The following is a 27,248-nucleotide window of genomic DNA, read 5'->3' as shown; positions in this document are numbered from 1 at the left end:
AAGAATGTTACTTGTGAGATGACGGTAGATAGAAGCGTATGGAAGAAGAAAACATGCTGCGCCGACCCCAAATAAAATTGGGATAAGGGCAGGAGGATGATGATGATGATGAGCACAGATAAAGGCAATGATCTCAGATAGATACACATACAAACCTACCTATACGCTACGACGCTACGACATGCGACACCCGCACCGTAGACAGGATAAACTTTTTAGTTTTCTCTGTCTACGTACGACACAAACAATGCATAGAATACAAAAGCAAACTCAAAATTCTTTGGAATAAAGTATGAAAACATATTTTAATATAATATCCATACCATACTAAAGTATTAGATGATTTACAGCAACCTCATCGATTTTTAGTAGTTAGTCGATTAATAGACAAAAGTAGCCAGGTCAAATAATTTCTGCCAAACAATGAATTTTGACATATTTCATTCATGACATTTTGTTCTTCTGACTGACATTTTCATACTGCTGTCTGCAGTTCAGATTGTGGTACAATTTGCGATTTCCTAAAAACATGGCCGTACCCGACTCACACTTATCAGCCATAGAACTGCTCCACAAAGGGGAGGATGGCCGGGAGATACCCGCACTAAATAAAGTCTGGCCCGAGGTTTTAGGAGCTACTTTCGGAATATGTATGGGAGCATTCCTCAACCACCAAACTAGACGTCCTGCTTTCAGTGGTAAGTTCTAAATTACATAACAATAACAATAAAATTTTACATCGTGTTAGTTATTATAAATCTTGAATGGAAAGCGACTTACTAATACGACTTACCAATAATACTGAATCGATAAATCTTTACTGATCTTACGATAGAATATATTTTTGTTTGTTTGGGGTTATAAAATTTGTAAACATGGACTATTTAGAATTTATTACAGTGACTCCTACTGTATTGACTAATATGTGTATCTTTTTTCAGGAATCCAGAAACATATACTTTTGACGGCTGGATTCATAGGTCTATTCACTTTTGCCCAAAAAACACGTAATTCTTACTTAGCTGAGAAGGATGCTGTTTACAAACATTACATTTCGTTGCACCCTGAAGACTTCCCGGAACCGCGTAAGTTTGCTATAGCAATTTAACTGTACTTTTAAATAACTATATGGTTTGTTTTTGTTCTACAGACTTGCTTTATAAATTGAAGACATGGTTTCGAACACTTTTTGATATTACTTTTCCTTCTTTCTTCCAGCACGCAAGAAGATTGCTGATATCATAGAACCATGGGTCCCTGTTCGTTAAATATTATATATGTTGTTTATTTAGACCAGTAATTAGATTATGTGAATGAAAAGAAAAACCTTTCATTGAATAAATAATTATTTATTGCTGAATAACTTGTTGTTCAATAGTTTCAGTTGTACAATATGGCTTGGGAAACGTGTCAAGGTTAATAAATAGCTTTTATTTAGTTCCGTGTTGATGTTTGAACTATTCTGTCCTAAATTCCTTGCTATTCCTTCAGAGATTATACTGATATAATAGGAGAGCTCTTATTGGGTTAAACCATAACCTTTGGACTGAACATATTCATGGTCCTTGTGGCGATGCAGATAGTGTTGTGCTAAAGCAGTGACATAGTCAAATCCCTCTCCACAAATAGCACAGCTATGGGCTTCAAATACTTTATTAGGATACTGGTGAAACATCTCTTTTACACCTTTCTGTTCAAAGGGCAGTATAGACTGATTGCTTTCAGGAATCACTGGCAGGCTTTGCTGAGGTTTCTCATTAATCAAATGAGGTATTAAATGACTGACATCCTTCATTGGCATTGGGGGATCTTTGCCAACATCTATGCCTATAATGTCTATGTTTCCACTATTGTTATAGCCTTCGTTTGCACACTGAACTTTAGGATTCTGTGGAACTATTTGATGCTTTTTGAGTTTGTGCAGTTTCTGAAAAGAAAACAAATAATGTAATTATATTAAATAACATCTTGACATTGGAAGGTTATAAAATGATAGGATCTTCTGATAGAATATTTTGAATTCTTATATAGATGGAAGCAATATTACGTATGGGAATCTGCAATGACAATATAGAGTAGGTAGGTATTAGACATAAGTCCACTTACAAGATCCCTGGAGTGTACATAGGCTGCTCCACATAAATCACATTTGAAGTTTTTGATACCCCTGTGCTTACTCATGTGACGAGTTAGCTCACTTGAAGTAATGAATGTCTTGTTACAAATTGAACATACCTGAAATAGGAAAGAAGTATTGTAGAAGGTAATTTTTACATATTGGTGGATATATTCTTTATTATGTACACCAATTTAAAATTACAAAAAACACAAAATATTAAAAAGTTTTGGTAACACAATGGGCTATCTTATCACTCAAAGCTGTCTTTTACAGCTGAAAAAGGAGCAAAGAATATTGAGTTGTTAAATGTATGTTTTGATTTGATTTATTACATACTTACATGATCCCTTTGCCCAGTATGGATTTTCAAGTGTGCATGTAGATTACCTTGCGCTGAGAACCTTTTACTGTAATTTTTAAGACAAGAAATTAATAAAATTAATTTATTTACATGACACACATCATATACATGGTTGAATTGAGAACCTTCTTTTTGAAAAGTCAGAAAAATTACTAAACTAATTACAGCATTATCTCAATTAAATACACCAACCAATGGAATGTTACAATTTTACTACAGTCTATCTAAATGCTATATTAAACTTACCATAATTATAATATTACCTGCATACTTCACATTGAAATGGTTTCTCTCCAGTATGAATTCTGAGATGTATAGTAAGATTATGTTTCTGAGTGAATCTTCGAGGGCAGTACATGCACACAAAAGGTTTGTCTCCAGTATGAGTTCTGAAAAATTGGTAAGTATGGCCATTAGAAAAATGGAAAACAAGGTTTATTTCTTGTTATTAAATTAATAACAACAATATCTATCAGTAAATGACTAGCAGTAGATTTCTGAAGTATGCTGGTATTAGTTGGTAATACACTCTTTTGCAAAAAAAACGGGCACCTATGCGAAATCTTAGTTTTAAGGACTTAACGTCTGTTTCAAAGGGTTTTAATGATTGTAGTATGTTTCTAGCATCAAAAGAGTTAGTCGAGCATGCGTGAGAGTGTATTCTAAATTTGAATTTTGTACAATTGCTAAGAAATTGGTTAAACCTTGTTTTGGACTAATTGCTAGCAGAAAGTTCGTCGGTGTTTTGAAAAGTTTTCGAAGTGATTTTCAGGAAAACGATAATGCAGTTTTAATTAATGATTAATGTAATTCTTTGTTAGATCAAAACATTTTTGGAAAACTATGCGTGTTTGATAAAAATTTCACCTGCTCTGAATGGGCTATACTGATGATTGATGGCAATGTTAAGAGTTTCGGTATTTTAGTGTAAAGCGATCTATTGTTTAGATATTGTACCCACGTATTTTAAAATATCGCTTTTTCATAAATAAATACTATTTAGAAGAGTATCAGTACCTTTGGCTGCGACAAAACCAATTTAAAGTAAGCAGTGCCGATTACAACTCGTCTCCTATTGGACTTTGACATTTAAGGAATACCAAATTTTGTGATAAATGTTAAAATTTACCATATAAAAAATGATGAGTTATGCCCGATTCGTCATTTTAGTGATTTGGCATCCATAAAAAACGTGTCCCGATTTGTCATTAAATAAAATATTTTATTTTACTTAGTCCCAATTGGTCATCCGTACTTTATTTTGTAAAAAGTACTGTCAACAAGATAAGCTTTACAATATTGTAATATGTTTTTTTTTATTTATGTTGGTTATGTTTTTTCCGAATATGGCAAGACGCTATTAATAAAATCGCGATTTCAACGGCGTCACACACCGCACGGCCAAAATCAAAATACCAGGATCGCATAAATCAGATGAGTAATATACCAATCAACGAGTGTCCATGGAACTGCCCACCATGCACTAGGACCGCATAACTTACAGGAGAATAGCAGTCAAGAGTGTCAGGATTTTACGTTTTTTTCCTAATTGTAGATAAACATACCAATTTACACCATCATTCATCATTTTTATGTATACAATCTCTTTGCTAGTTATGGGCCCCTGGTACTTTTGTTACCGGCACAAAAAGTAGCGAGTCACATTTTCGGGTTTATAAAATGCCCATGTTGTCTTCACCTGTGTTTTAATGTCAATTTTATTATATTTATATGAGAGCTATACCTTTACCTACATCGAAGTTTTTCATTTAAAATTTCTTCTAAAACTTTTATTTCTGACGGTACTCTGATACGTGAAATTTTATGCGGGGGACGAATCGGGACTCAAAATTTAAATATTAAATTATTTATTTTGCTCGAATGACCAATCGGGATTTGGTGTATGGAAAAAATAGTTGGTGACCAATCGGTACTAATGACAAATTGGGAATAACTCAAAATGATGAGGAGGGTTAAAGTTATCTAAAAAGTCAAATTATTGCCGCATTGAAGCTCTCGATAACTCCATAGGTATCGGGTTACTAAACGGCGATTTAGCTGAAAGGGAGTCCAGCATTCAAAATTATTGGCCAAACGTATGTTTCTTAAGAAATGAGCAGATAGCCGATTATTGTTATGATTTAAGCAGGAAAGTGCTGTAGATGCCAGAAAATGTCATTGTAGGCAAGTTTATTTAATAAAATGTCCGTGGGATGAAAACACGCTATTTGAACGCTCAGACTCAGATCTTCAGAGGTCTACGGAGTTTCCCAAGAGACGAGGTTGTTTAAAAATCAGTGATTACGAGACCTTAAGACCTCGTGCTCACAGTCTATGCGCTATTTTCTGTATTTTGTAGAATTTCAAGACTTTTAAAAATGTTAAAGTCTGATAGGGGACGAGTTGTGATCGGCACTGCTTACTTTAAATTGGTTCTGTCGCAGCTCAAAGTACTGATACTCTTCTAAATAGTGTTTAATTATGAAAAAGCGATATTTTAAAACACGTGGGTACAATATCTAAACAATAGAACGCGTTACACTAAAATACCGAAACTCTTAACATTGCCATCAATCATCAGTATAGCCCATTTAGAGCAGGTGAAAATTTTATCAAATGTGCATAGTTTTTCAAAAATGTTTTGATCTAACATAAAAGTACATTAATCATTAATTAAAACTGCATTATCATTTTCCTGAAAATCACTTCGAAAACTCTTCAAAACACCGACGAACTTTCTGCTAGCAATTAGTCCAAAACAAGGTTTAACCAATTTCTTAGGAATTGTACAAAATTCAAATTTAGAATACACTCTCACGCATGCTCGACTAATTCTTTTGATGCTAGAAACATACTACAATCATTAAAACCCTTTGAAATACACGTAAAGTCCTTAAAACTAAGATTTCGCATAGGTGCCCGTTTTTTTTGCAAAAGAGTTTATTTAATTTTGCCTTTAGTTTGGCCCCAAAGAACTTTTCGTATTTTAGTGAAGTTAATGGCTCTCAATGCAGGTATGATTGCCATAGGAAAAAGATAATTCCTTGTCTTAAGATGGACTAAGCTTAGGGCTGCCATCCGTCCGGGTTTCCCCGGATTTGTCCTCGTTTGGAGGCCGTCCGGGGGCCGTCCGGGCGGGGTTTCAAGAAGTGTCCGGGGAAAACCCGGACATTTTTCATAGGGCCATCTTAACCTATGGTGCCTGGGTATGCGAATAACCCGGGCGCCTAATAATGCAGAAGTCGAAGTGTCCCAAAACTCCAAATTTTCGCGTTCGCTTCGCTCGCGGCTTCTTTTCTTAACACATCTTTTTTTACGTTTAGCTACTTTAATATCCCAATATTCAAAAAATTTTGCGCTCTCTTCGCTTGCGGCTTCTTCACTTTGCGGATTTTATACAAGTTTAGGTGCTTTAGTGTCCCAAAACTCCAAAATTTTCGCGCTCGCTGCGCTCGCGTCGCGGCGACTTCAATCTACAGTTGTTTGTATTTTTCAACATTTTTTTGTCTAACCTATCAAGAAGGTAACTCCTAGTTTCCATATGAGCTTTCTTAATTATGACCTTCGAAATACATTAAGTCACAATCTTTCAATACTAGGTACTACATGAGCTAGAGACGGCCCTGACTTTTCATGTAAGGAAGGACCTCATTGAATTTAAGTAATATGGTAGTAATATTAAAAATTAGGTCTTGTTTTGTTAAACAAAAAAAAAACGGACTCGTCCGGGGAAAAAATGCGATTTACGCCAAATGTCCGGGTTTTTTAAAATATTTGTCCGGGTTTGGCGAAATTCGAAATGGCAGCCCTAACTAAGCTTAACTTATGGCTCAAACTTTACTCACTATAAAACTTTATTGTTAGTAAAGCTTACAAAGAACTTTCTTTTGTTTTGAGTGTGTGAGGCAATTTTCTTGTTAATTATGTGGTGATACCTCATATTCAGTAGTAAATACTTACCTAACATGCATTTCCAATTGAGCCTGACATCTGAACTGCTTATCACACTGATAACAAGTGTGATCTTGTTTAGGCTTGGGCTTTGGACCTCGTTTCAATTTCTCTGATTCAGATTTCTTTTTATAGTTTGTATGTCTTTTTGGTTCAGGCTGCTTACATTTGCTGAAATATACTGATAAGTTAATATGGGAGGCCTATGTCCTGTAGAGGACTATAAATATTAAGTTAGGCTATTAACAATGTTCAACAGATTTTTTGCTGTTGCTTCATACTTCATGTCATTCTATTGACACAAGCATAGATGTCTCCTTAAAAGCACTAACTGTTGTCGTGTTATGCAGGTGGTACTTATTACTTACCATTTTTTAATTATAGTTGCATGTGTAGGCACCTGAAAATTGTATATATAGGTGATTAGATATTACTTCTGATAACAATGGTAATCAATCATTACAATTATTAACTTCTTCAAAAGGTAGAATTTGTTATGCCAAAGCATTTTTAAGATAATATGAATTAAAATGAGAACATAATTAAATTAATTTAACAATACTACTCACATATGGATCTGTAGCTACACAGGCATCATTGTATCTGTAAAAAATATTGAATAATGATCCTTTCCTTAATAATTCATCACAAAATATAAACATACTTCTTGCTTTCAAATAAACGTTCCTTAAAATCAATTATTTTTGTATAGTGTTGATGTAACTAAGAAATTAGACTTACTTGCTAGGTATTCTTAACCCTAAGTATTGTCTCAGTCTTATATCTGCGCTTTCACAAGTTTGTTTGAAGTGGTAAGCTATCCCCAGCTTATAAATACAATTGCTACACATTTGTTCTGGTAAACCGTCATCTTTACTTATCTGTAAGTTATTTAGAACATTACTGATTAATTATTGACTAATTTCATTAAGAAAACTATAATTTAGCCGTTAAAAGCTTTGTTACCGCATTTATTTACCTTTATATTGCAGCAGTATTCTACCATATCACATAATGAAATGTTATAGTTTTTTGTGAAAACAGATGAGAGTACGCCTTCTTCTAAACATATTCGGCAAATCTTATTCATATTATTGTTTCAGTAAAATCAGAAGCTATCGCTTCGCTTTTTCGCGGTTTGCGAATCGTTTTCAGAAGTGTTTTTAAGATCGTCAATAGACAAACAACAAAACAAACGTCAAAATCGTCAAACCAAGAAACTTGTCTTTGTCAAATAGACCGATATCCCAAACCCTGCAATGCAGGCGTGGGATTGAATACTGAATGAAACATTCACTCATTCGGTCCCTATTCCTAAGTTTCAAAATAATAGTTTAGGTAACTTTTTTGTTGGGAGTAGACAATGAAGAAAGGCCGAATAAAAATAATGCAGTTATTGTATAGTCAAACTTTAATATTAACGTTTAATAAAGATTGCAATAAAATTTAATAACAAAAAATATAGAATATAATTGAATATAAAAGAAATCATTAATGAGTATAACACCGAAATCAAAATACAATCATTGATTAGCTACGCTTATTGTATTATAAAGCAAATTATATAAAAACAAGAGCCATAGTAGTGTAAAAAAAACAATAGGCAGTCTAAACAATCATAGTGGATAATAATGTTAATGGTAATGATTTATACATTTAAATATTTACATTTACCTAATTAGTTCACTTACGATCATTTTTACTGCACTTACAAATTTTATTTTAAGTTATGTTTACGACTGAGAATAAATTACGTTAAAACGAAGATTGATTTTACAAAGGCACAGATGGTAGATCGCTAAATATAGTACAATATTCAATAGACTTTTAATATCAGCATGGAAGGAAGATTAATTATTATTTAATTATATGAAAATAATATTGCAGATTTATAGTATAGCACAGCCATTTAAACGTTAGCAACAGAAGTAATAAGATCAACGTAAATATCAATGCCTTTCAAAAATATGTCAGCACTAAGATATTCATCATGATCGTGCAAAAGAACGGGCGTGTTGTTCATCGGAGAGAATCCCAGCGCTGGTATTCCGACATCACGCACGTACCTGCTGTCAGTACCACCGGGGAAAATTCTGCAATCCAGCTTTAATTTCCTGGGGAAAAATATAGTAAATGTAAATCGAAATTGTAATAATAATCGAATAGTTGCTCTGAGTACTTTTCATTCCTATATAGAAAAAGGCTGAAAAACTATTAAATAAAAGAGTAATAAAAAAGTAAAATATTAAATAATAGGAGTATGAGCCGGGATCGAGAGCATGAAAGGGCGCAGATGAGGTACCGTAAGAGAGCTAAATATTTATTTAAAGGTGAGAAGTCTGTAATAAACAACGTAAGGAGCTTACAATTTATCAGCAGCAGATTTAAACGCTACCCAGAATGGATTGGACGCGTCCAGCTTTGTCACTTCTACATACGGATTCTTTTGTTCAAACTCGAAAGTTACTCCGTCACCTGCTTCTTTGCACCATTTATTAATCTAAAATAAAAAAAAAACAAGATGAATAGAGAGTAATAGGAAGCAGTAGGGTCGGTAGGTTATCACAATATTTTTATAAGAAAGTAGGACAAAAAAACAATTCCACTGTTCTTTAATGACTGTGTTTTTATTACAAATGCCAATACTGCAAACAAATAAATCTACTTATCACAGAAAAGAGAACTAATTAAGTACGGAACAAATTAAATTCAATAAGATTGACAAAATTGTATCTTACCATAGCCTCGAATTCCACGTGGTTAACGGTTACAGACAAACGAATGTCAAATACAGCAGTCAATTTTTCGGGAACAACATTTGATTGTACTCCACCCTGAAAATTATTTTCATTAGACACCAAAAAAAAACATTTCAAGTAAAATGAGTGGTCGGAAAAGTAACGTCCATAAAAAGTAGAGTCTTAGCTTAGAATGAGATAGTAGGTAGGTGAATCATTCCTGAAGTGCTCTTGGTAAGACTAGAATAGTTATTTGTTATACCTACAAGAGTGCAAAGTTGCTTTTTAACCGCGGGCTCAATTTTGATGACCGAGCAAGCGAATGATTCTAAAATTGAATCCTGAGCGATAGCGAGGGAATCAAAAGAGCACAAGGTGAAAAATCTTTGCACTCAAGTGCAACTCGTAACTTTCATCCCATTTCATCGAGGAAGTTACTAAATGCAAAAAAATAAAATGGCGCGCACATATGAGTATCAAATTAAAAAGAAGTACCTATTAAAGTTCATTTATTTGAAAACTCAGTTTAAAAATGAAACGAGGTTAAAAATCTATGTAAAAACAATAATAAAAATTACTTAATTAATTGAATTATTATTTTAAGCAATATTTTATTTGTTTAATATGTATTTGTTTGAAAAGTCTTATCAAGATTGTCACAAATGGAGTATTGCACACGATGTTCTAAATTCAAATCACTTTGCCGCTCTAGAGGAGAAAAATTTTGCGCTCAGATATCAAAGGGTAAAACTACCTATTCTTTCCGAGATGGTGGGATGAAAATGTATTTTGGTTGCTCGCACTGCACTTAAATACTAAAAATAACGACTACATAGTACACGTAGCTTACTACCTACATTAATTTCCCACTCTCAACTTACCATACATTATCATATTTGGCGGAAAGCTTGAAAATAAAATAAGGCTTATATATTAAAAACAAATAAGAGAAAATATTGTAAATTAAATGAAAAAAGAACAATAATTTGGACGTTTAACATAGTCAAAAAATATTATATTCACTGGGTAAAAAAATAATCCCACAACATCTAGGTACACTTAAGATATTTTTGCTGCAGACTTACGTATACTTGAGTCAAATTGATAGTTGTGACGTCTCCAATTGTCAGCTTAGGATTGCTCTCTAATATACGCTTTTGCTCTGCTCGCATGTCCATGAATTTGTCAATTATAAACCTCAGCTGAAATATAAAAATAATGCTTTAGCTCCGCTCTTAATTTTGTATCATCATTTGTTTGTCTGATGCTTATTTCTTACAATAATGATAAGAATATTGACAGAGTCTACCAGATCCAAGCAGATAAGTACAATAAACATTATATAACTCACAACCAACAACATTGATTACAACAGAAGGGCCTGTTGCATAGTTCGCGCAGTGAAAGTTGACTTTATTTTAGAAATCAAATGGGCCGATTAGTGGTTAGATTAGATTAGATGGTCTTATGGCACTACCATTCCTCTTTTTAAAAACATCGGAGTTGATATTGCAACCAAATTCTAATACAAAAGTAGCCAGAAGGTGACATCGATAGGTACTTACCTTTTCTCCAGCCGTGTTTGGAAGCAGTAAGGATCCATGACCGGGCTGGCCGGTACAGTGTACATGAATTTCTGAAAGGATGTACATTTAAATGAAAACTCAAATAAATTATACAACTGTGCATGTGTTTAAATGGTTTCCATTTAGGTGCACTTACGCCAAATGCTCCTTTCGCCATTGAATAAAACAAAGTCCTGATTTGGACTAGCCATTCCTTCATCTAATGCAAATGCCACATTAAGATCCTTAAAATCTTTGGTGTGGACAAACTTTTCCATACCATCATGACCTCCAATTTCTTCATCTGAAACATTAATAAGTTTGTAAAGTATTCTTTCCTACTGAAGTGCATCGTACTTCATATGATGTCAAATAATGAAAATATGTATATTACCAGGTACAAAGCAAACATGTAGAGTTCTTTTTAATTGCACCCCAGCGGCCTTCATTTTCCGTATAGCTTCCAGGTATTGGATGCCAACACATTTCATGTCTTGCGAGCCGCGAGCAAAGATCTTTCCATCGTTATCTATGTGTCCGCTAAACGGTGGATGTGTCCAACTGTTCTGTAATTTTAGACATTCTGGTTAGAATTGACGCAATACATTAAAATACACATAAAGAAACATAGTACTATTGGAAATATACGCCATTGAATCTACATTAGCCAGTACATTTTTATAAAACCAACCAATGAGAGTGCGCTTAATGCCCTCGACCTGGAGTCCCACTTTGTAACCGTCATTACCGTTTATTAGTAACCAGCGGTCCCTTTTGATACAGTGTGCATGGCATCACCTTCACCTATAATAACAGTGGCTAATCCGAAAATCGATCCCAAGACTCCATGTTCATTACCGATGGGTAGGTAAAGATCTAACTAACTAATCAGGTTGCTCGGAGCTTAAAAAAGCTAACATGTGAAGAAGGCATTTGTTACTAATGCAACCATTAAAATATCTAGCAATGAAGCTATAAATATGCCAATAAAACGACAATCTTAAATTGAACTCGAGACTATAAAAATTACTTCTAATTTATGTTATTGAAAACCTAGACTCGTCTGTAGCTAATAGGAAACATCTGTCGAACAATCAATGTTTGAACAATCGTCACCTTCTTGGTAGGTACTTATGTTTTATACGGAGATGTTCATCTGTAGCCTATTTTTCAGAAGATATTTATCTAGACATGATATTCTACATATCTTTATGATATGATATCTTTAGTATTTATTCTCACTGTTTTATCATTCGTCAAAGAACTTACTTCAAATACAGGCACGACGTCCATGTGAGAATTCAGCAAGATCGAACCAAGCGATTCATCTTTTCCAGGCCAAGTTATAATCACTATAGGCTTGCGTGGCACGATTTCATATACTTTCACGGCAAGGCTAAGTCCATTAGCTTGTTTTTTTAGGAATGCTACACAATCGTCTGAAATGTTAACAAAGCCTTAGTTATTATATGGCGATTTTAAAGTAAAGCTAAAGTTCAACCAATATCCTTGACATTTTCACGAATACCTAATAGGTGCCGTGAAAACTGAACATCGCATCGTAGGGACTGTTTTGTTATCTTTATCAACACATGCTTGAATGTGCATGCTAAAATTAAGTATATACCAAAAGTTACTAGGTATGTCCTGATATATCTCAAAATTTCCATAGAATTGATCATTATTTTTTCAGTGAAGATTACCAAGGGGACCAATGTAACTTTCAAACCTATGTCAACATATTATAAGTCTACGACAGTTCCCCACCGGCAGTCATCCATTTCGCATTTGGGTAGTTAGTCCGAGGTTTCATATTATCCAATTCTACCGCCTAGGGTAGAGTCAATTGAGAGCTCCAGATACGTCAATGATACAATCTAAAGTATCCTGATTAGGTACCTAAGTATAAGTTCTGTTTGCGCAGTGGATGAGTTGACAAAGGTACTTAGTACAGTTGTCTCGATTTTTTACCGATGCTTTAATGTAAGTATTGTGGCTGATCTCAATCAATCTAAATAGCAAATTTCTTCAGAAATAGCTTCAGTGGTTAGAGAGAATTGCGAGAATATTTCCTGCACTTTACAAATAGACTCTCTCAAATCTGAAGAAGAACACATCAAATATTTATCAAACTTATCATTTACGAAGCTTTGCTCTATCACATAATTATAGACATAAATTGCTTATCTGATATGGTGGCAGAAAACAACGACTAGATCGACCGACCGACTCGAAATAAAAACAATCCAATTTAAATTTACACACAGTTCTTTTAAATATTTCAGAGAAAACCATCAAATGTCAGGAGCCTGAAGGTTATAGGCGCATAGTAGATACTGTTGAATGTACAACAAACGGCGTAGACATTGTAAATAAATAAAAGGTAGAGCCAACAAAAAAATAGTACCCATGCCACTCAAATGCAGAAACAATGTAACTAAACCACGTAATAAAATCAAGTAAAAAATAAAAATTTGAAAATAAATAGTAATTATGTGTATTTTTTATTATTAATTACTACATTGTTGTACTTACCATAGTTGATATTTGGCTGCACACTTGGTATTTTTAAATACTCGACAAAATTCGCTACGGCGGGATTATTTTTGTAGTTATCGGCCATGGTATGAACGTTTCGCAGCAAACACTACAGTGGTAATGATCGCTTACATCGGACGGTGAGCGTAGCCGTGTTCCGTATGATAACAGGCTTCTAGCAAATAGTAAATTGAACCTACAAATTGCAAATATTACATTAGTGCTAATGAATTACTATCAGTTAAGAAGTAATGGTCTGTACTTAATTTTTCAATACGAACAAACGTTATCATGTTTTGTTTCTAAAATTAAAGAAAAAACTCTAGTCATAAAATAAAATATTTTTTTTAATCTCAAACAAATATCTTTGAAAAAAGAATTATACTTTTTTCAAAGATATTTGTAGCAGGCTGGCGAAAATAATCGCAAATTAAAATTACAATACGTAGGTACCTACTTAATTGTAGGTATAATATAACGTGCAGCAACATTTTTAAACGACTTCAGACAGAGAGAGTAGATTGATTACGTTGTCTAAAATATTAAGTAATCAATAGGAATTATGCGCTTAGTTTAATTAAAACTGGTGTGATTACAATATCTACTTAAAGCTACATATTTTAACCTTGTAAGTAATAATAATTAGAGAAAACCAACAAAATATTAAAAGCATTTTGGAGTATCTCGAAGTCGGTTCTAAATTGCATCGTTTCGCATAATTATAACCCTCGGGCGTAGCAACAACTTTCGCCCTTTCGATTTCCCGCCTAAATATAAACATGACCTTGAACTCGATCATTCATTCAATTTTAACGCGGCAGTCATTGGGTTATGTATGTTCTTTATTCATATTGAGAACGAATGATGTTTACTTACGGGGTACCTATGCCTATGTAGAGCTATAGGCTAGGTAGAGCCATAATACCTTAACAAAATTATAGATAGAAGTGACAAACAGAGTGTTGTTCACATGGACCCAAACATTATTGTGATTCAATGCCTATAACAATTAGATAGCAGAATTTTATTATTGACTTTCAGGTGTTTTTGTGGAATAGTAAAACCTATTGGTATATTAAATTCTTATTGTGTAAATAAATTCTTAAATAAGATTTTTAATGTTCGCTTTAGGTCATACAAAACCTTTTCCCATTCATCAGTGCCAGTTCAAACTGTAGAGTAGTCTGAGTAACAAGTTTAATGCTTAAATGTAAATATGTATGTGTTAGGTTAAAGGTTTTGCGTGACTGTACTTAGGTATTTACCACAATTTTTATCACAGATTTTAGAAATTGACGTGAACGTGTTATATCCGTGAACTATTAACTAAATCAACTGAACATTTTGTAATTTATGTTACATTCGGTGAATTGAGTGATAATAATTTTATTTATGTGCTGTTTTTATCACACACACTCAGCTGACACAGCATAATAACCAAAGAGAGGCGTTGCAGGGTTACGGATCTTCAGATCAGCTGATGTGTCAAAGTCACAGCAATCGATTGATTAAGGTTATGATGATTCTTCAGAAACAATATATTTTCTTTGATATATGCCACTACCATAATTATTATTTTCATATTTCCTTGATTCTTTATTTATCTTTGTGTATATATTTTTGTACGTTTGTCCTTGATTCTGAAAACGATGTTTTAGTCGATTCACGACTACATCACTAAGAATTGTTTGTGGTCAAGCTAGAGTGGTGAATGAATGAATGAGCGGTCGAAAAAAATGTTCACTTATTTTACGTCACGATATTGCGTCAACAAAAGAAAAATAAAGCCTTGAAGTGAAAGAGACGTTACAGGAGAGTTTTAAAACTTTTGAAGCTTTTAATTTCAAAGTAAATCTAGATGGTTGTTGTATAATACACGTTTTGAAAATGGATGATCGGTATTACGAAGTTACTGCTGAACTGGATCCTAGAGAGATATTAAGGTATCTCAATAATTTGGGCATTCACAATATAAGTGGCGAGGTCCTCAAGTATTTCATTACAGGTTTGTAGTTTAATATACCTTACAATATTTATATTGCACGTCCGTAATTAATTTCAAATCCATAAACTACGGCGTTAAGCACAATATATCCCGATCATGTGGTATTTTATGAAGATTTACGTTTATTGTTTTCGAGGCTTGTCATTGTAAACAATTGAACTTTGAAACTCACCCATAATAAAACTGATTATAACAATATATAACATTTTCAGATTTAAAGAAGCTAATAAAATATGATCTTCAACAACAACAACAAAAAAACTTAAGTAGCCAAGATAAGTATGAAATACCAGGACCTGAGCGGCTTCACAGTGCCAGTACGTTTTGCTCGCGTCTCAGATCAAAGGGGCAGGATACTACCTCTATGAAGTGTACAAGAGAATGTCCAAATACCCAAAGGAAAGTGACTCATGTCAGGAATGTTCATTCCGCACCCAACTTGGGGCCACAGAAAACTGATGAAAAGCCTCTTCGAAGGGCTTGTTCTTGTGTGAGAGTTGAAAAAAAGCCAGAAGTAGTAAAAGAAAGAAGTACACCTTGTTCTACCAGTAATAATTGTAAGTATTATTTAGTACCTACTTAGGATTTGCAAAATTTAAGCTAAACAAAAAATTAAAATGTAGATGTGTTAAGTTATTCTTTCTCATAACTATTGTACCCTTATTCTTTTTGTAACAAACCTTATAAACTATTTCTGAAATTAACCATAACTATCACCCTCTCACCAATAAATGCTTAACTTAAAAGCTACTACTAATTTTAACAAGAAATGTGTTATTATTTCAGTAATAAAAGTTCCTATACAACCAACAAAGAAAAAATGTGACCCGGTCACATTGTACCACTATTATACCACTCTATGGAATAAATATAAAGCCAATGTCCCCGGTGAGAATGACTGGTCTGACATCAGGTGGAGCATCAGACAGAAAATGGCTGGAAATGTTGCTAAACAGACTTCAGTTAATAAGGTGAGCAATCTTCTGTAGCTTGGTCAAATAAGCACTGATACCCAATATCAAGTAACAGCTGTCATTAAACATCCTTGGCAGTCAGTAAAGGTAGTCAGCCGCCAGTCTTACCAAGGGGTATAGGGTTGCCCCTCGTAAAACTGGTACTCAGCTGCATCCGGTTAGACTGGAAGCCAACCCCAACATAGTTGGGAAAAGTCTATGCAGATGATGATGGCTTAATATCAAATAATAAAGAAGATATTTATGAAATACTTATCATTTCCTTTCTTTTTACAGGTTCCCGTATCTCAAAGAGACAAGGAACGGGGCAAAACAAAATCCTGACATCCTTAAATAAGGAATCTGTATTATTTTGCTTTTGCCAATCAACTTTGTTTTTAATTTGTATAGATAACTATAAATAAAATAAGTATTTTTCACAACTATTTTTTATTTTTACTACTAGATTAGTTTATACATTATCTTAAGTTCTTAAAACAACAAACAAATTCAAATGTCTTTATGAATTGAATGGTACATAGGTTTTTTGTGAACATTAAATAAGAAAACTCTTGATGTGGAATTCCACAATAATTGATTGTGTACAATTTGTTCTCATATAAAGAAATTATATATGTGGAATCTCACTGTTATAAATGCTTGTGCTTATAAACTCTTTTGCAAAAAAAGCGGGCACCTATGCGAAATCTTAGTTTTAAGGACTTTACGTGTATTTCAAAGGGTTTTAATGATTGTAGTATGTTTCTAGCATCAAAAGAGTTAGCTAAGCATGCGTGAGAGTGTATTCTAAATTTGAATTTTGTACAATTGCTAAGAAATTGGTTAAACCTTGTTTTGAACTAATTGCTGGCAGAAAGTTCGTCGGTGTTTTGAAAAGTTTTTGAATTGATTTTCAGAAAAATGATAATGCAGTTTTAATTAATGATTAATGTACTTTTTTGTTAGATCAAAACATTTTTGAAAAACTATGCGTATTTGATAAAATTTTCACTTGCTCTAAATGGGCTATACTGGTGGTTGATGGCAATGCTAAGAGTTTCGGTATTTTAGTGTAAAGCGTTCTATTGTTTAGATATTGAACACACGTGTTTTAAAATATCGCTTTTTCATAAATAAACACTATTTAGAAAAGTATCAGTACTTTGAGCTGCGACAAGTCCAATTTAAAGTAAGCAGTGCCGTTCACAACTCGTCTCCTATCAGACTTTGACATTTTCAAAAGTCTTGAAATTCTACAAAATACAGAAAATAGCGCATAGACTGTGAGCACGAGGTCTTAAGGACTAATCACTGATTTTTAAACAACCTCGTCTCTTGGGAAACTCTGTAGACCTCTGAAGATCTATGAGTCTGAGCGTTCAAATAGCGTGTTTTCATCCCACGGACATTTTATTAAATAAACTTGCCTACAATGAGATTTTCTGGCATCTACAGCACTTTCCTGCTTAAATCATAACAACAATTGGCTATCTGCTCATTTCTTAAGAACCATACGTTTGGCCAATAATTTTGAATTCTTGACTCCCTTTCAGCTAAATCGTCGTTTAGTAACCCGATACCTATGGAGTTATCGAGAGCTTCAACGCGGCAATAACTTGACTTTTTAGATAGCTTTAACCCTCCTCATAATTTTTCATGTGGTTAATTTTAACATTTATCACAAAATTTGGTATTTTTAAAATGTCAAAGTCCGATAGGAGACGATTTGTGGTCGGCACTGCTTACTTTAAATTGGTTTTGTCGCAGCCAAAGGTACTGATACTCTTCTAAATAGTGTTTACTTATGAAAAACCGATATTTTAAAACACGTGAGTACAATATCTAAACAATAGAAAGCTTTACACTAAAATACCGAAACTCTTAACATTGTCATCAATCATCAGTATAGCCCATTTAGAGCAAGTGAAAATTTTATCAAATACGCATAGTTTTTCAAAAATGTTTTGATCTAACAAAAAAGTACATTAATCATTAATTAAAACTGCATTATCATTTTCCTGAAAATCACTTCAAAAATTTTTCAAAACACCGACGAACTTTCTGCTAGCAATTAGTCCAAAACAAGGTTTTACCAATTTCTTAGCAATTGTACAAAATTCAAATTTAGAATACACTCATACGCATGTTCAGCTAACTCTTTTGATGCTAGAAACAGACTACAATCATTAAAACCCTTTAAAATACACGTAAAGTCCTTAAAACCAAGATTTTGCATAGGTGCCCGTTTTTTTTGCAAAAGAGTGTATAAAGTTACTTCAAGAATTACAGTTACTGTCTGTTCTATTGTAAGTATAATTCATAATTTTCATTTCTGGGTGAAAAGATGTATCAAACCCTACTACAAAGTAGCAGTCTACTTTGTGCTTTTAAAACTGCTATTGTAGTTATTAGCAAGGCAAGTTCAAAATACTTTTACACTTGATTTAACTTGAATTCTTGTTGCTCTTTTCTTGTATCGGTATGTAGCCAATGTAATATTCTGGACTCGATTTTCTCAGCGGCAGATAATGTTAGAACTAAGGTATCATGTTTCAGCATGGAGTATACATTAAGACCATACACGGGCATAATGTTCACATGACCTAAAGTGTCTACGGCAGCTGTTATGTTCCTTGGTGCGTAGTCAGTACTGGAAAATGAAAAATGAGTATTTTAGAAATTGTAGTATGTATTACTATATCAGATCATATTGGAGGACATAATAGTTTTGTTAAGAGTTGAATAGTTAGAGCAAAAGATTTAATAATGAATGTGTTCCAAAAATGCATTGCATTAATCCAATTGAGAAGCATAAATTACAACATACCTTATGAAAGATTTACAATAATTAAATGCAAGAAAGAGTAGTCATGTGACTTGAAAACTTACTCATCAACAAGCAACACTGAGGGTCCCCAGTTCCTCTTTTCTATCAGTTCAGTTAAATATTCAGGTTCGTCTGTAGGCAGTTCCAAATCCTTGACAATGTGTAGGTCATCTTGTGCAAGTTTAGCTGATAACGTTGTTGTCAGCCCATGTATGCGGACGTGGAAGGGAAGCATGAAGAAGTGAGATTTGCCGGAGCGCGGCCCGTGAGCGACGCCACCTCCCCGCCACAACGGGGAACGAATCGATCCGTGGCGAGCGCGGCCCAAACCCTTCTGCGGCCACGGTTTCCTACCTCCACCTCGTACTTCAGCCCTAGTCTTCGTATGAGCCCATGACACGAACCTTATCTTCCTCTGCCAGACAACATTTTGATGAATTATATCAACCCGCGGTGGTGCTGCGTAAACTGACGGATGCAACTCAAATAAACCCAATTTTTGCTCCTCTATTGTGTCTAAATTTTCAATCCATACTTCACGAGGTTTGATGTATTGAGGTTGGAAGGCCCAGTCCTTTTTGGTGATAATCAAATTACTGTTCGAATTTGTGGGAGCGACGGCACTAACGCTTGAAGAAAACACCCTAATTTGTGGAGTCACGGCAATGTGCAGCTTTTTGATAGCACTTATTAACGCAGAAGTCATGTTTACGCAATATTTTAATACAGTATTACATAGAAATATATGCAAAAATGTAATTTTAATATAACCTATTACAGAATCAAAACATCTGTATTGTCAGTTTTTTAGGTTAGATCATTAGATTTATCAAATTCGACTTGACATTTAGTTTGATGACAGTTTTGACACTTGCTTTTTTCAAGTTCTCTTTGAACTCTGGTAATTTGGCCTTTCCTTAAAGTTAAGATTTAAGTTGTAATCTAATTAAAATAGTAGGCAAGCAATCAAGGTAGGTAAATCCTTATTATCTTAGATATAAGCAGTTTAATGATATCTACGTTTTTATGCAGAAAGATACAATTTACTATTTGATGATAATAGACACACATGGCCGAAACATGCATGACAATAGAAAAGCTGTTGCTTTTCTTCTGTAGGAGTTCAATTTGACCAAAGCCTTTATTTAAATCGTAAGATATAGACACAGTTACCCAAGAGAATTACCGCGGCCCTGGTACATAAAAGGTCTACGACGGAACACGACGACTTTATATGGCGTCGTTTTAAAAAAAAGGTATAGACACAGGAGCAAATACTTACCTACTTACCTCAAATTGACCGCTTCGCTCGGATCGGAGCACTTAACAAAATTCTACCAAATGATGTTCATTTTTGATAATTTCAGGGGGCTTGGCGAGGTTCCGTGGGCGTCCGTCCATTTCACCCACGCTTAGATACACCATTTACTGCTTATTCATGTAAGTATCTAACTGATTCTTTATATAGATCCCATAGTACTAATTCTGATATCTACATCAAGATATAGGTAGGTACCTACTGTGTGAGTGCTTAAGCGTTCGTGAATTTGTGTTCACTGTAATTAATCACCGATTATGAAAAACTTAATAAAGCATCCCTAAAATAACGTGAAATTAAATTTTGCATCAATTACGACTGAACTCACCCCGTTACCAAATATTACTTAGCTACATAAGCAATGGCACAAATTGGAAGTGCAGATTTGTGGCAATTTTCTGTCGGCGGGGTATTAATTACGCTACAGAGCCGCCGAGAGCAAGGAGCTCGTTCGGATCACTATATAGAACCATTACACAGCCCAATCTCAATTTCAATTTCATCTCGCCGATTTGGCTCTGAATTAGAGGCGATTTATTTTCATTCGTAATATTCTCTCGCGCCGTCGTGGAAGGTAAATGTTAAGGCTTGCACAGATTTATTACCTTTCATGTGAAACTTGACAGCTTCATTGTTACAATAGACAGGGGTATTACTCTTTCAAACTAGAGTTGTAATCTCGCTGCGCTTCGCCTTTGAATTTTTAACGGTCCCTGAAGTCGTGTCGAAAAAACCTGCGCTAGATACACCCGCTCCGTATGAACGAAGCTTAGCCATTAACTCGTTTCGACGGACGGGGCTCTGGGAGTTTCTGGCATACAGTTTCAGTTAATAGGACATTACTACTTTAGTACCTACTGTAAATATTAGTAGTCTGCAAAAGTGCTGACGTAGGTGTGCCAACTGCAAGTCAAAACTCAAATGCATAATGTATTCAGTGTAGTTTTGCAATATGGTTGGTTTATTCAAGAAGCTATCCCTAGACGCGTGTATGTCCGGAATTCGTTCGAATCACTCACTGCCAAACGTCTCCTTGTGAATGATGACAGGTTACCCGCTCGTCCAGTTCGCTCGGGCCCGAATATCCGTCGCTACGAGAATAACTCGATACATCGGTAATCAGATCGATGCTGCGCTGACAACGTAACAAGATAGGAGTTGGATGACGATGACGTAGGTAAATTATGCAAACAAATAAAGTAATTAAGTACCTTTAATAATAGATTAAAAACTTAAGGAATAATTCAATCTTTCATTACTTAAAGCAAAGTTTTGAAATAATATCAGCTACGTAAAAACAGCACGAGCTCATACCAGGAAGTAAATATTCTATGAATAAAAAAGCGGTTTTCTTTAATTACACCCAAATCTTGCCTGCCTACTCCGAAGTTTAATTAAAGGCCTGAAGGCATTCTGTTAAATTCATTGTTCTCCCTTGTTTTAGCCATACTTATTGTGTTTTGTTTCCATCGAGTGTGTTGATTTTCACTGATCATTGATCAGGAAGCATTGATCAATTTGGCGGCAAAGGTTTTGCAAAACACTAGCTCACACCAGTGGTTTTACCCGCATCCCGTAGGAGATACTTCGGGCACTCGGATAAACAGTCACTTTCTCCATAAATGGGCTATCTAAATCTGGAATATTTCTTTAAATCGGTCAAGTAGGTAGTTACTTACTGAGATTATCGCGTCTAAATAAACTCTTCAGCTTTATAATATTAGTTTAGATAAGAACTTACCTCTTTGACGAAGTCTTTAACTGTAGAAATAATTACGTTTACGCAAGCTTCTAAGCTGTAGTTATCCAAACAAGGAGTAATTTTACACTACACTCGACCCTCCTTAAATGACACTTTGCGAAGTCATAAAAACTTTATTCAGGGGAAAAAAGTGTCACCCTTTACAACAACAAGCCTGGTAGTCAGACATTGGTAGATAAACATCGCATATAGGTACACAACCATTTATTAAAAATGCGTATTAAAAATATAACGATACAGAAAAGGCAACAAGAGCCTTTAAAATAAACTGGCATGTAACATAACAAATCCACGAGCGCTAATGGCTAGAAGAAAAAAAATACTGCAGTATATTTTTAAATCAATAGATACGCTGAAAAAGTTTCATGAAACCAGTGTTTTGCGAGTCAATATGTCATACTCCGATGTACCTACATCCGCTGGGAAACCTAACAATTTCCAATCTTTCGCTAGCGCCTATCGATATCAAAAAGAGAGGAATAAAATTCTGTTTCATCCGTTTTCTTTTCCAATCTGATTTTATCTGATATTCAAATGGTTTTTATTTGCATTTTAATACATAGTGGATGGGCTTTATCGTTGTTTTCAAAAAATGTCTAAAGTGACTTTGGACTATCTAGATCGGTTTCTTTCTGTTGGATTTTTGTAGCACCTTTAATGTCATTTCTATCACCTGATGATTATCTATCAATTCGAACGATTGCTCAATGTATCTTAGAAATAAAGTAAAGGAACCGTGGAGGGAATTTCGCAGTAAACACTTCTTTATGTAGGTGTTAAGTCGAAAACATGCTTTGCATAGCTTAGTATTATTTTTCTTTATCGCAACGCAGCTCAGAGATAAGTAGCTAACATTTTTTACCTTATTTTCTTCCTCGCAGAACAGAAGCGCAAAAGAAATCGTTAATAATAATAATAATAAGCCCCGCAGGGCATCTGAGGCGGATGACGGGGAGTAGCGACCCCGCGGGGCTATATATATCCGAGTGCTCCAGGGAGAGTATACTGTCCCCCATCTCCGGCTTGCCGGAGTGAAGCATGACGGGGGATAGGTCTCCCGCCTCTTGGCTTGCCTTCACCGGCCGGTCAGAGTGGAGTCGCTAGAGCAATGCTCGGAGGGTAGGTGCCTCGTGGTAAGTGGCGAGTGGGCCGGTGATGCTGGACCCACAGGGAGCGCGTGATCTGCGTTTAAAGTCCGCCGAGGTATCCTCACCCTTCTCAGCCGCTCATGTACCTGTTGCCCCCTTGTTGCGATTTAGCGACTGATTCCCGGGGGCCCAGTAAGTGAGTTGGCGAGTCTCCACCTGCCATTTTTACGTGTATTTATTACATTGTTATCGGCAGGTGCCATAGTTCCCGTAGTTTCCCCATTCCTAGTCCACTAGCATCCCATCACAATAGCCCAAGTAGTTTTCATCCATAGTTAGCAATAGTTTAGCACAGAACCGGGGATTGTCCTTGGGTACATTTCTATAGTGTATACGGGGATTATCGTCGGTTTTGTGTCACCATTTCATTAAAGTTGTCTCAAAAGGGCTTCAGCGTGTTGGCTTCGGCCCCACGTTCGCCTCCCAAAAATCCGGGACTCTGTAGTCCCGAGGTCTGGTAGAGACATACAAAATAATAATAATATAATCTTTATTTCAGACCAATGTCCATACATAAAAACATACAAAAACCAGTTTACAAAATTTGAGCACGTATAAATGCTTTCAGGACGTTTGAGTCTTGCTTTTCCGCAATAACCTGTAGGATGCTGTTGGTGCTGCTCCTGACTCTGCTCAGTAATGATGCGAGCCGCTTGCGTATTATAGCATGGAAGCCGTCTACCCTGGCTTCCGCAAACATACCGGAGGCACTGCAGAAACGGGGCAACCCCAACAACATCCTAAATCCGTTATTATATTGGACACGTAGGGCATTGAGCGTTCTCTGTGTATATCTGAACCACAGGCTGCACGTGTAGAAAGTCTGGCAGTAGGCTTTAAAAAGTGTGACTTTAACTTGTTCACTACAACGCACAAACCTGCGGGCCAGCATGTTACTTCGAACCGCCAATGCTCTACGTTCCCTTTCCATGTCAACTTTGTCCTCAAGGTCCTCAGTAACGTAATGTCCGAGATATTTGAACTTGTCAACCCGCTTTAGTTCAATGCCATTTAGCTTTATTGCGGGCACATTTAGTGTACATTTACCGGGGGCCTTGAAGACCATGTACTCGCTCTTCTTAGCATTGTACATCAAACCATGTTGAATGCTATATGCTTCACATATTGCGAGCAACTGCCTCATTGCACTTACAGTTGGGGTCAGCAGCACCATGTCATCCGCGTAACTAAAGTTGTTCATACAAATGTTGTCAATCCAGCATCCTACTCGAGTGCTGCTGAGCCCAACTATAAGCTCATTAACGTACAGGTTGAAGAGCTTGGGAGAACTTAAACCACCTTGCCTCACCCCACACTCCAACCTGTACGTGTCTGAGAAGGTGTTTGCCCATCTTACAAAATTATTCTGGTTTTGGTACCAGAAGTGAAAAATTCTTTGCACCTGTGTAGGCACGCCAGTTTTCTTGAGTTTCTCCCGCTTACTTTTTGTTTTTAAGTAAGGCATCCATACTTTTTGGTGATTAGTTACAATGTTCTATTGAAACAAAATCCAATAAAACACAAAATTAATCCTAAGAATAAGAAATTGTAAATCCTAAAAATAGTTTTCTGAGCTTAACTGGTTGTTTTGCCATCTTTAATTAACTTAAAGTCGTTCCTAATCTAAATTGTCTTGTCTTATGTAATCTTGGGTTATTGTAAAGGGACGTACAACATAAGTTTAAGTATGGAACAATTCCCATTGTCTTATAACCCGAAAGGGGTTCAGATAAACTTCGGTAGTTTATTCAGAGACACCAACCAATGAACTTGCGCGAGACTTATTTTTCGATCAACCACCGGAAAGATAGAGTATTATACTTACTATACATAATAAATGTGAGGTGAGGGAGAAAGAAAATGCATGTATGTTGTAGGGTAACCATATATCTATGAATAAAATATCAGATACCTTCGATAGATGAATTAAGGTTGACTGGTGGAAAATATGTTCGGCATTTTTATTTGTTGATACAAGACACTGAGAAATAGAGGACATTAAAGTTGTTTATTTTAATAAGTGTTATTTGCTCTACAAGAATTGTTCAGTAATTGTGACTAGGGTAGCAATGTAGCATTAATCTATCAAGACGAGTGAGCACGACCGCAAGCCTTCCTCGTGCGCTTTCCATTCATCTTTGTACTTTCTCAGAAAATAGTCAAATTCAATGGTTTCTATATGAAGATAAATTACAGATCCGCTTTAGGTATTTAAACGTGGAGACTCTACATACAAGGCGAAGCCCAAAATGAAACTTCCACTTGACCACTTAACTGGGCTTTTTGACACTATAGTGTCTTTCTAGAGCTATGAGCTAAAGCATTCTTTCACTCGACTATATGTAAAACCTTACATAAAATAGATATCAAGAAAGTAATCCTAATGCCATCATCCTTAAGTCACCATTATCAAAGGCAAACACCACCCCAAATGTGTATTATTGTTCCTAATTTAAACATTATTTCCCGTCCAAAATCTCATTAAAATTCCACAAACACAACACAACATTAAACTTAAAGGAACCGCATCAACATGCAGCAACAAAAACACAATTTCCACAGCAAAAAGAAAGAAAGGGCCCCAGTGAGCCGCACTGGAGAGTTCGTTGAAAGGGCCTTGCGAGTCCCCAGGCCCAAGTCCCGCCATGTTGCTTATTTACGACTCACGGCGACTCATGACTATGTTTTGTTTATGTGAAAACTTTTCCAGATGCATTGTACTCTCCCAATAGGGATAAAGCTACGATTTCGGGGGAATATGGAAATATTTGACGCGGCGACACGTTCAAATGTACGGCTGTTTTATTTGTTTTCTAAAGTTTTTGAAGGTGGATAAATATGAAGGTACTCGTTGCTTTTGTTTCGTGAAGTGCTTGCTTGAGAAATAACAAGTACTTCTTAAAGATTATGTCGGGTTCGTGGTCAGGTGCTGTGCGTAATTAGTAGGTACATAGTCTCAATCGAAACCATAAGGAAAATCTTGACCCGGCCTATCATTGGAGACCAAAATATGTATGGCAGTTTAGAAGATTTGCATGTATTGATATCAAAAATTCATGTATTTTGAGCCCGAAACGTGCCAGATTCTGCACTGGTGTGCAATCAATATAGTGTAAAGATCATTTGTCAGTGTTCGGACGAATGTAACATCATTTTTAACAGTCGGCTGACGAAACATTTAATTCGTTTCAGTGGATTAAACTAAACCATTTTGATACATGGAGATTGATAGACAGTACGTTTTACAAAGCTCCGAATTAGATCTATTTTTTTACTCTTTGTCAGAGCAAAACTACATATTTGTTTTTCAATAAAAATGGTTTCAGTTTTTCAGCAGCCCATTTCTACTACTCAGGTTATCATTGGGTATAAGCCATGTATTATTAAATATAAGTGTATTACTTAGGATCATTTGATAAAATAGTCCTTTTATGCATTTTATTGACGTCTAAAAGCTCTTATGAAAGTTATTTTCCATGCACATTTCCTATTCCTTTGTCTGAGTAAAATGTAATTATTAGTATGCGCTGTTTCATTCAAGGGTTTATAAATCTTTGTGTCCCCAAGCGAAATGAACAATGGATGCATTCTGTAGTCGGCACTCTTCTGAAGAAAACAAAATATAAAAGTAGTTTTAATTATCACTATTTCTATGCCACATTTTTTACTCCTTAAAAATACCTACTTACTTATTCTAAATGCCAAAGTAACTCTTGCCTGTTTGTCAGTTGCGCTGTCAGGATAAAACTGCTGGACCGATTTAAGTGAAACGGACATAGGTGAGAAAGGATGCTGGCATATTTTTATCCTGGAGCGGAAAGTAGTTCGTTCAGGACGTATTTGAAACCGTAGGGAAAAAGTAGTAGGTACACAAAAAAATGTATTACATTTTTCTCAAAGCAGGTGTAAAGCAACACTTCCTCTTTTTCATAAAATATTGCAATGCAAAATATGAAATAAACT

The 27,248-nt window shown here is 35.3% G+C and overlaps 7 protein-coding genes across 8 annotated transcripts in view; 3 read left to right on the top strand and 4 right to left on the bottom strand.

The window, feature by feature from the left end:
- Nucleotides 1-22,025, top strand: part of LOC110384452 (retinoid-inducible serine carboxypeptidase) — a 33,086-nt gene extending 11,061 nt beyond the window's left edge. The window contains exon 10 of the mRNA XM_064037688.1: nt 22,016-22,025. The gene's annotated coding sequence lies outside the window, so the exon portion shown is untranslated. The remainder of the gene's footprint in view (nt 1-22,015) is intronic.
- Nucleotides 455-1,439, top strand: LOC110384413 (NADH dehydrogenase [ubiquinone] 1 subunit C2). Its single transcript, XM_021345691.3, has 3 exons — nt 455-698; nt 942-1,085; nt 1,219-1,439. The coding sequence occupies exons 1-3, from the start codon at nt 530-532 to the stop codon at nt 1,266-1,268; spliced, it is 363 nt and encodes a 120-aa protein (XP_021201366.1). The 5' UTR covers nt 455-529; the 3' UTR covers nt 1,269-1,439.
- LOC110384411 (zinc finger protein 26) lies at nt 1,133-7,686 on the bottom strand. The gene is made up of 9 exons (XM_021345690.3): nt 7,411-7,686; nt 7,173-7,312; nt 7,001-7,034; nt 6,800-6,831; nt 6,441-6,602; nt 2,744-2,869; nt 2,460-2,526; nt 2,107-2,235; nt 1,133-1,927 (listed from the first exon to the last, which is right to left on the bottom strand). The coding sequence occupies exons 1-9, from the start codon at nt 7,519-7,521 to the stop codon at nt 1,520-1,522; spliced, it is 1,209 nt and encodes a 402-aa protein (XP_021201365.1). The 5' UTR covers nt 7,522-7,686; the 3' UTR covers nt 1,133-1,519.
- Nucleotides 8,285-14,709, bottom strand: LOC110384378 (aminoacylase-1). Its single transcript, XM_021345644.3, has 10 exons — nt 14,538-14,709; nt 13,270-13,468; nt 12,004-12,173; nt 11,129-11,300; nt 10,892-11,038; nt 10,735-10,805; nt 10,255-10,371; nt 9,170-9,265; nt 8,798-8,931; nt 8,285-8,545 (listed from the first exon to the last, which is right to left on the bottom strand). Exons 2-10 carry the CDS (start codon nt 13,355-13,357, stop codon nt 8,341-8,343), a joined length of 1,200 nt encoding a protein of 399 aa, XP_021201319.3. The 5' UTR covers nt 13,358-13,468; nt 14,538-14,709; the 3' UTR covers nt 8,285-8,340.
- LOC110384379 (uncharacterized) lies at nt 15,019-16,673 on the top strand. 2 transcript variants are annotated; one of them, XM_064037690.1, is made up of 4 exons: nt 15,019-15,277; nt 15,490-15,834; nt 16,064-16,250; nt 16,536-16,673. In XM_064037690.1, exons 1-4 carry the CDS (start codon nt 15,160-15,162, stop codon nt 16,573-16,575), a joined length of 690 nt encoding a protein of 229 aa, XP_063893760.1. In that variant the 5' UTR covers nt 15,019-15,159; the 3' UTR covers nt 16,576-16,673. The 2 variants fall into 2 exon arrangements, with proteins under 2 accessions (XP_063893760.1, XP_021201320.3); XM_021345645.3 differs by having other exon boundaries at nt 15,020-15,277; nt 16,064-16,248; nt 16,528-16,673.
- Nucleotides 18,319-19,867, bottom strand: LOC110384420 (large ribosomal subunit protein uL4m). Its single transcript, XM_021345700.3, has 2 exons — nt 19,120-19,867; nt 18,319-18,880 (listed from the first exon to the last, which is right to left on the bottom strand). The coding sequence occupies exons 1-2, from the start codon at nt 19,761-19,763 to the stop codon at nt 18,664-18,666; spliced, it is 861 nt and encodes a 286-aa protein (XP_021201375.3). The 5' UTR covers nt 19,764-19,867; the 3' UTR covers nt 18,319-18,663.
- Nucleotides 22,026-23,063: 1,038 nt separating the features above from the next.
- On the bottom strand, nt 23,064-24,750 carry LOC135117707 (uncharacterized). Its single transcript, XM_064037551.1, has one exon. The coding sequence runs from the start codon at nt 24,748-24,750 to the stop codon at nt 23,821-23,823; it is 930 nt and encodes a 309-aa protein (XP_063893621.1). The 3' UTR covers nt 23,064-23,820.
- Between the last annotated feature and the right edge of the window lie 2,498 nt (nt 24,751-27,248).

Source organism: Helicoverpa armigera, chromosome 13 (genome assembly GCF_030705265.1).
Source record: "Helicoverpa armigera isolate CAAS_96S chromosome 13, ASM3070526v1, whole genome shotgun sequence".
Lineage (NCBI taxonomy): Eukaryota > Metazoa > Arthropoda > Insecta > Lepidoptera > Noctuidae > Helicoverpa > Helicoverpa armigera.
The sequence above is the reverse complement of the archived record's forward strand: the minus strand, read 5'-3'. Positions and strand labels throughout refer to the sequence as shown.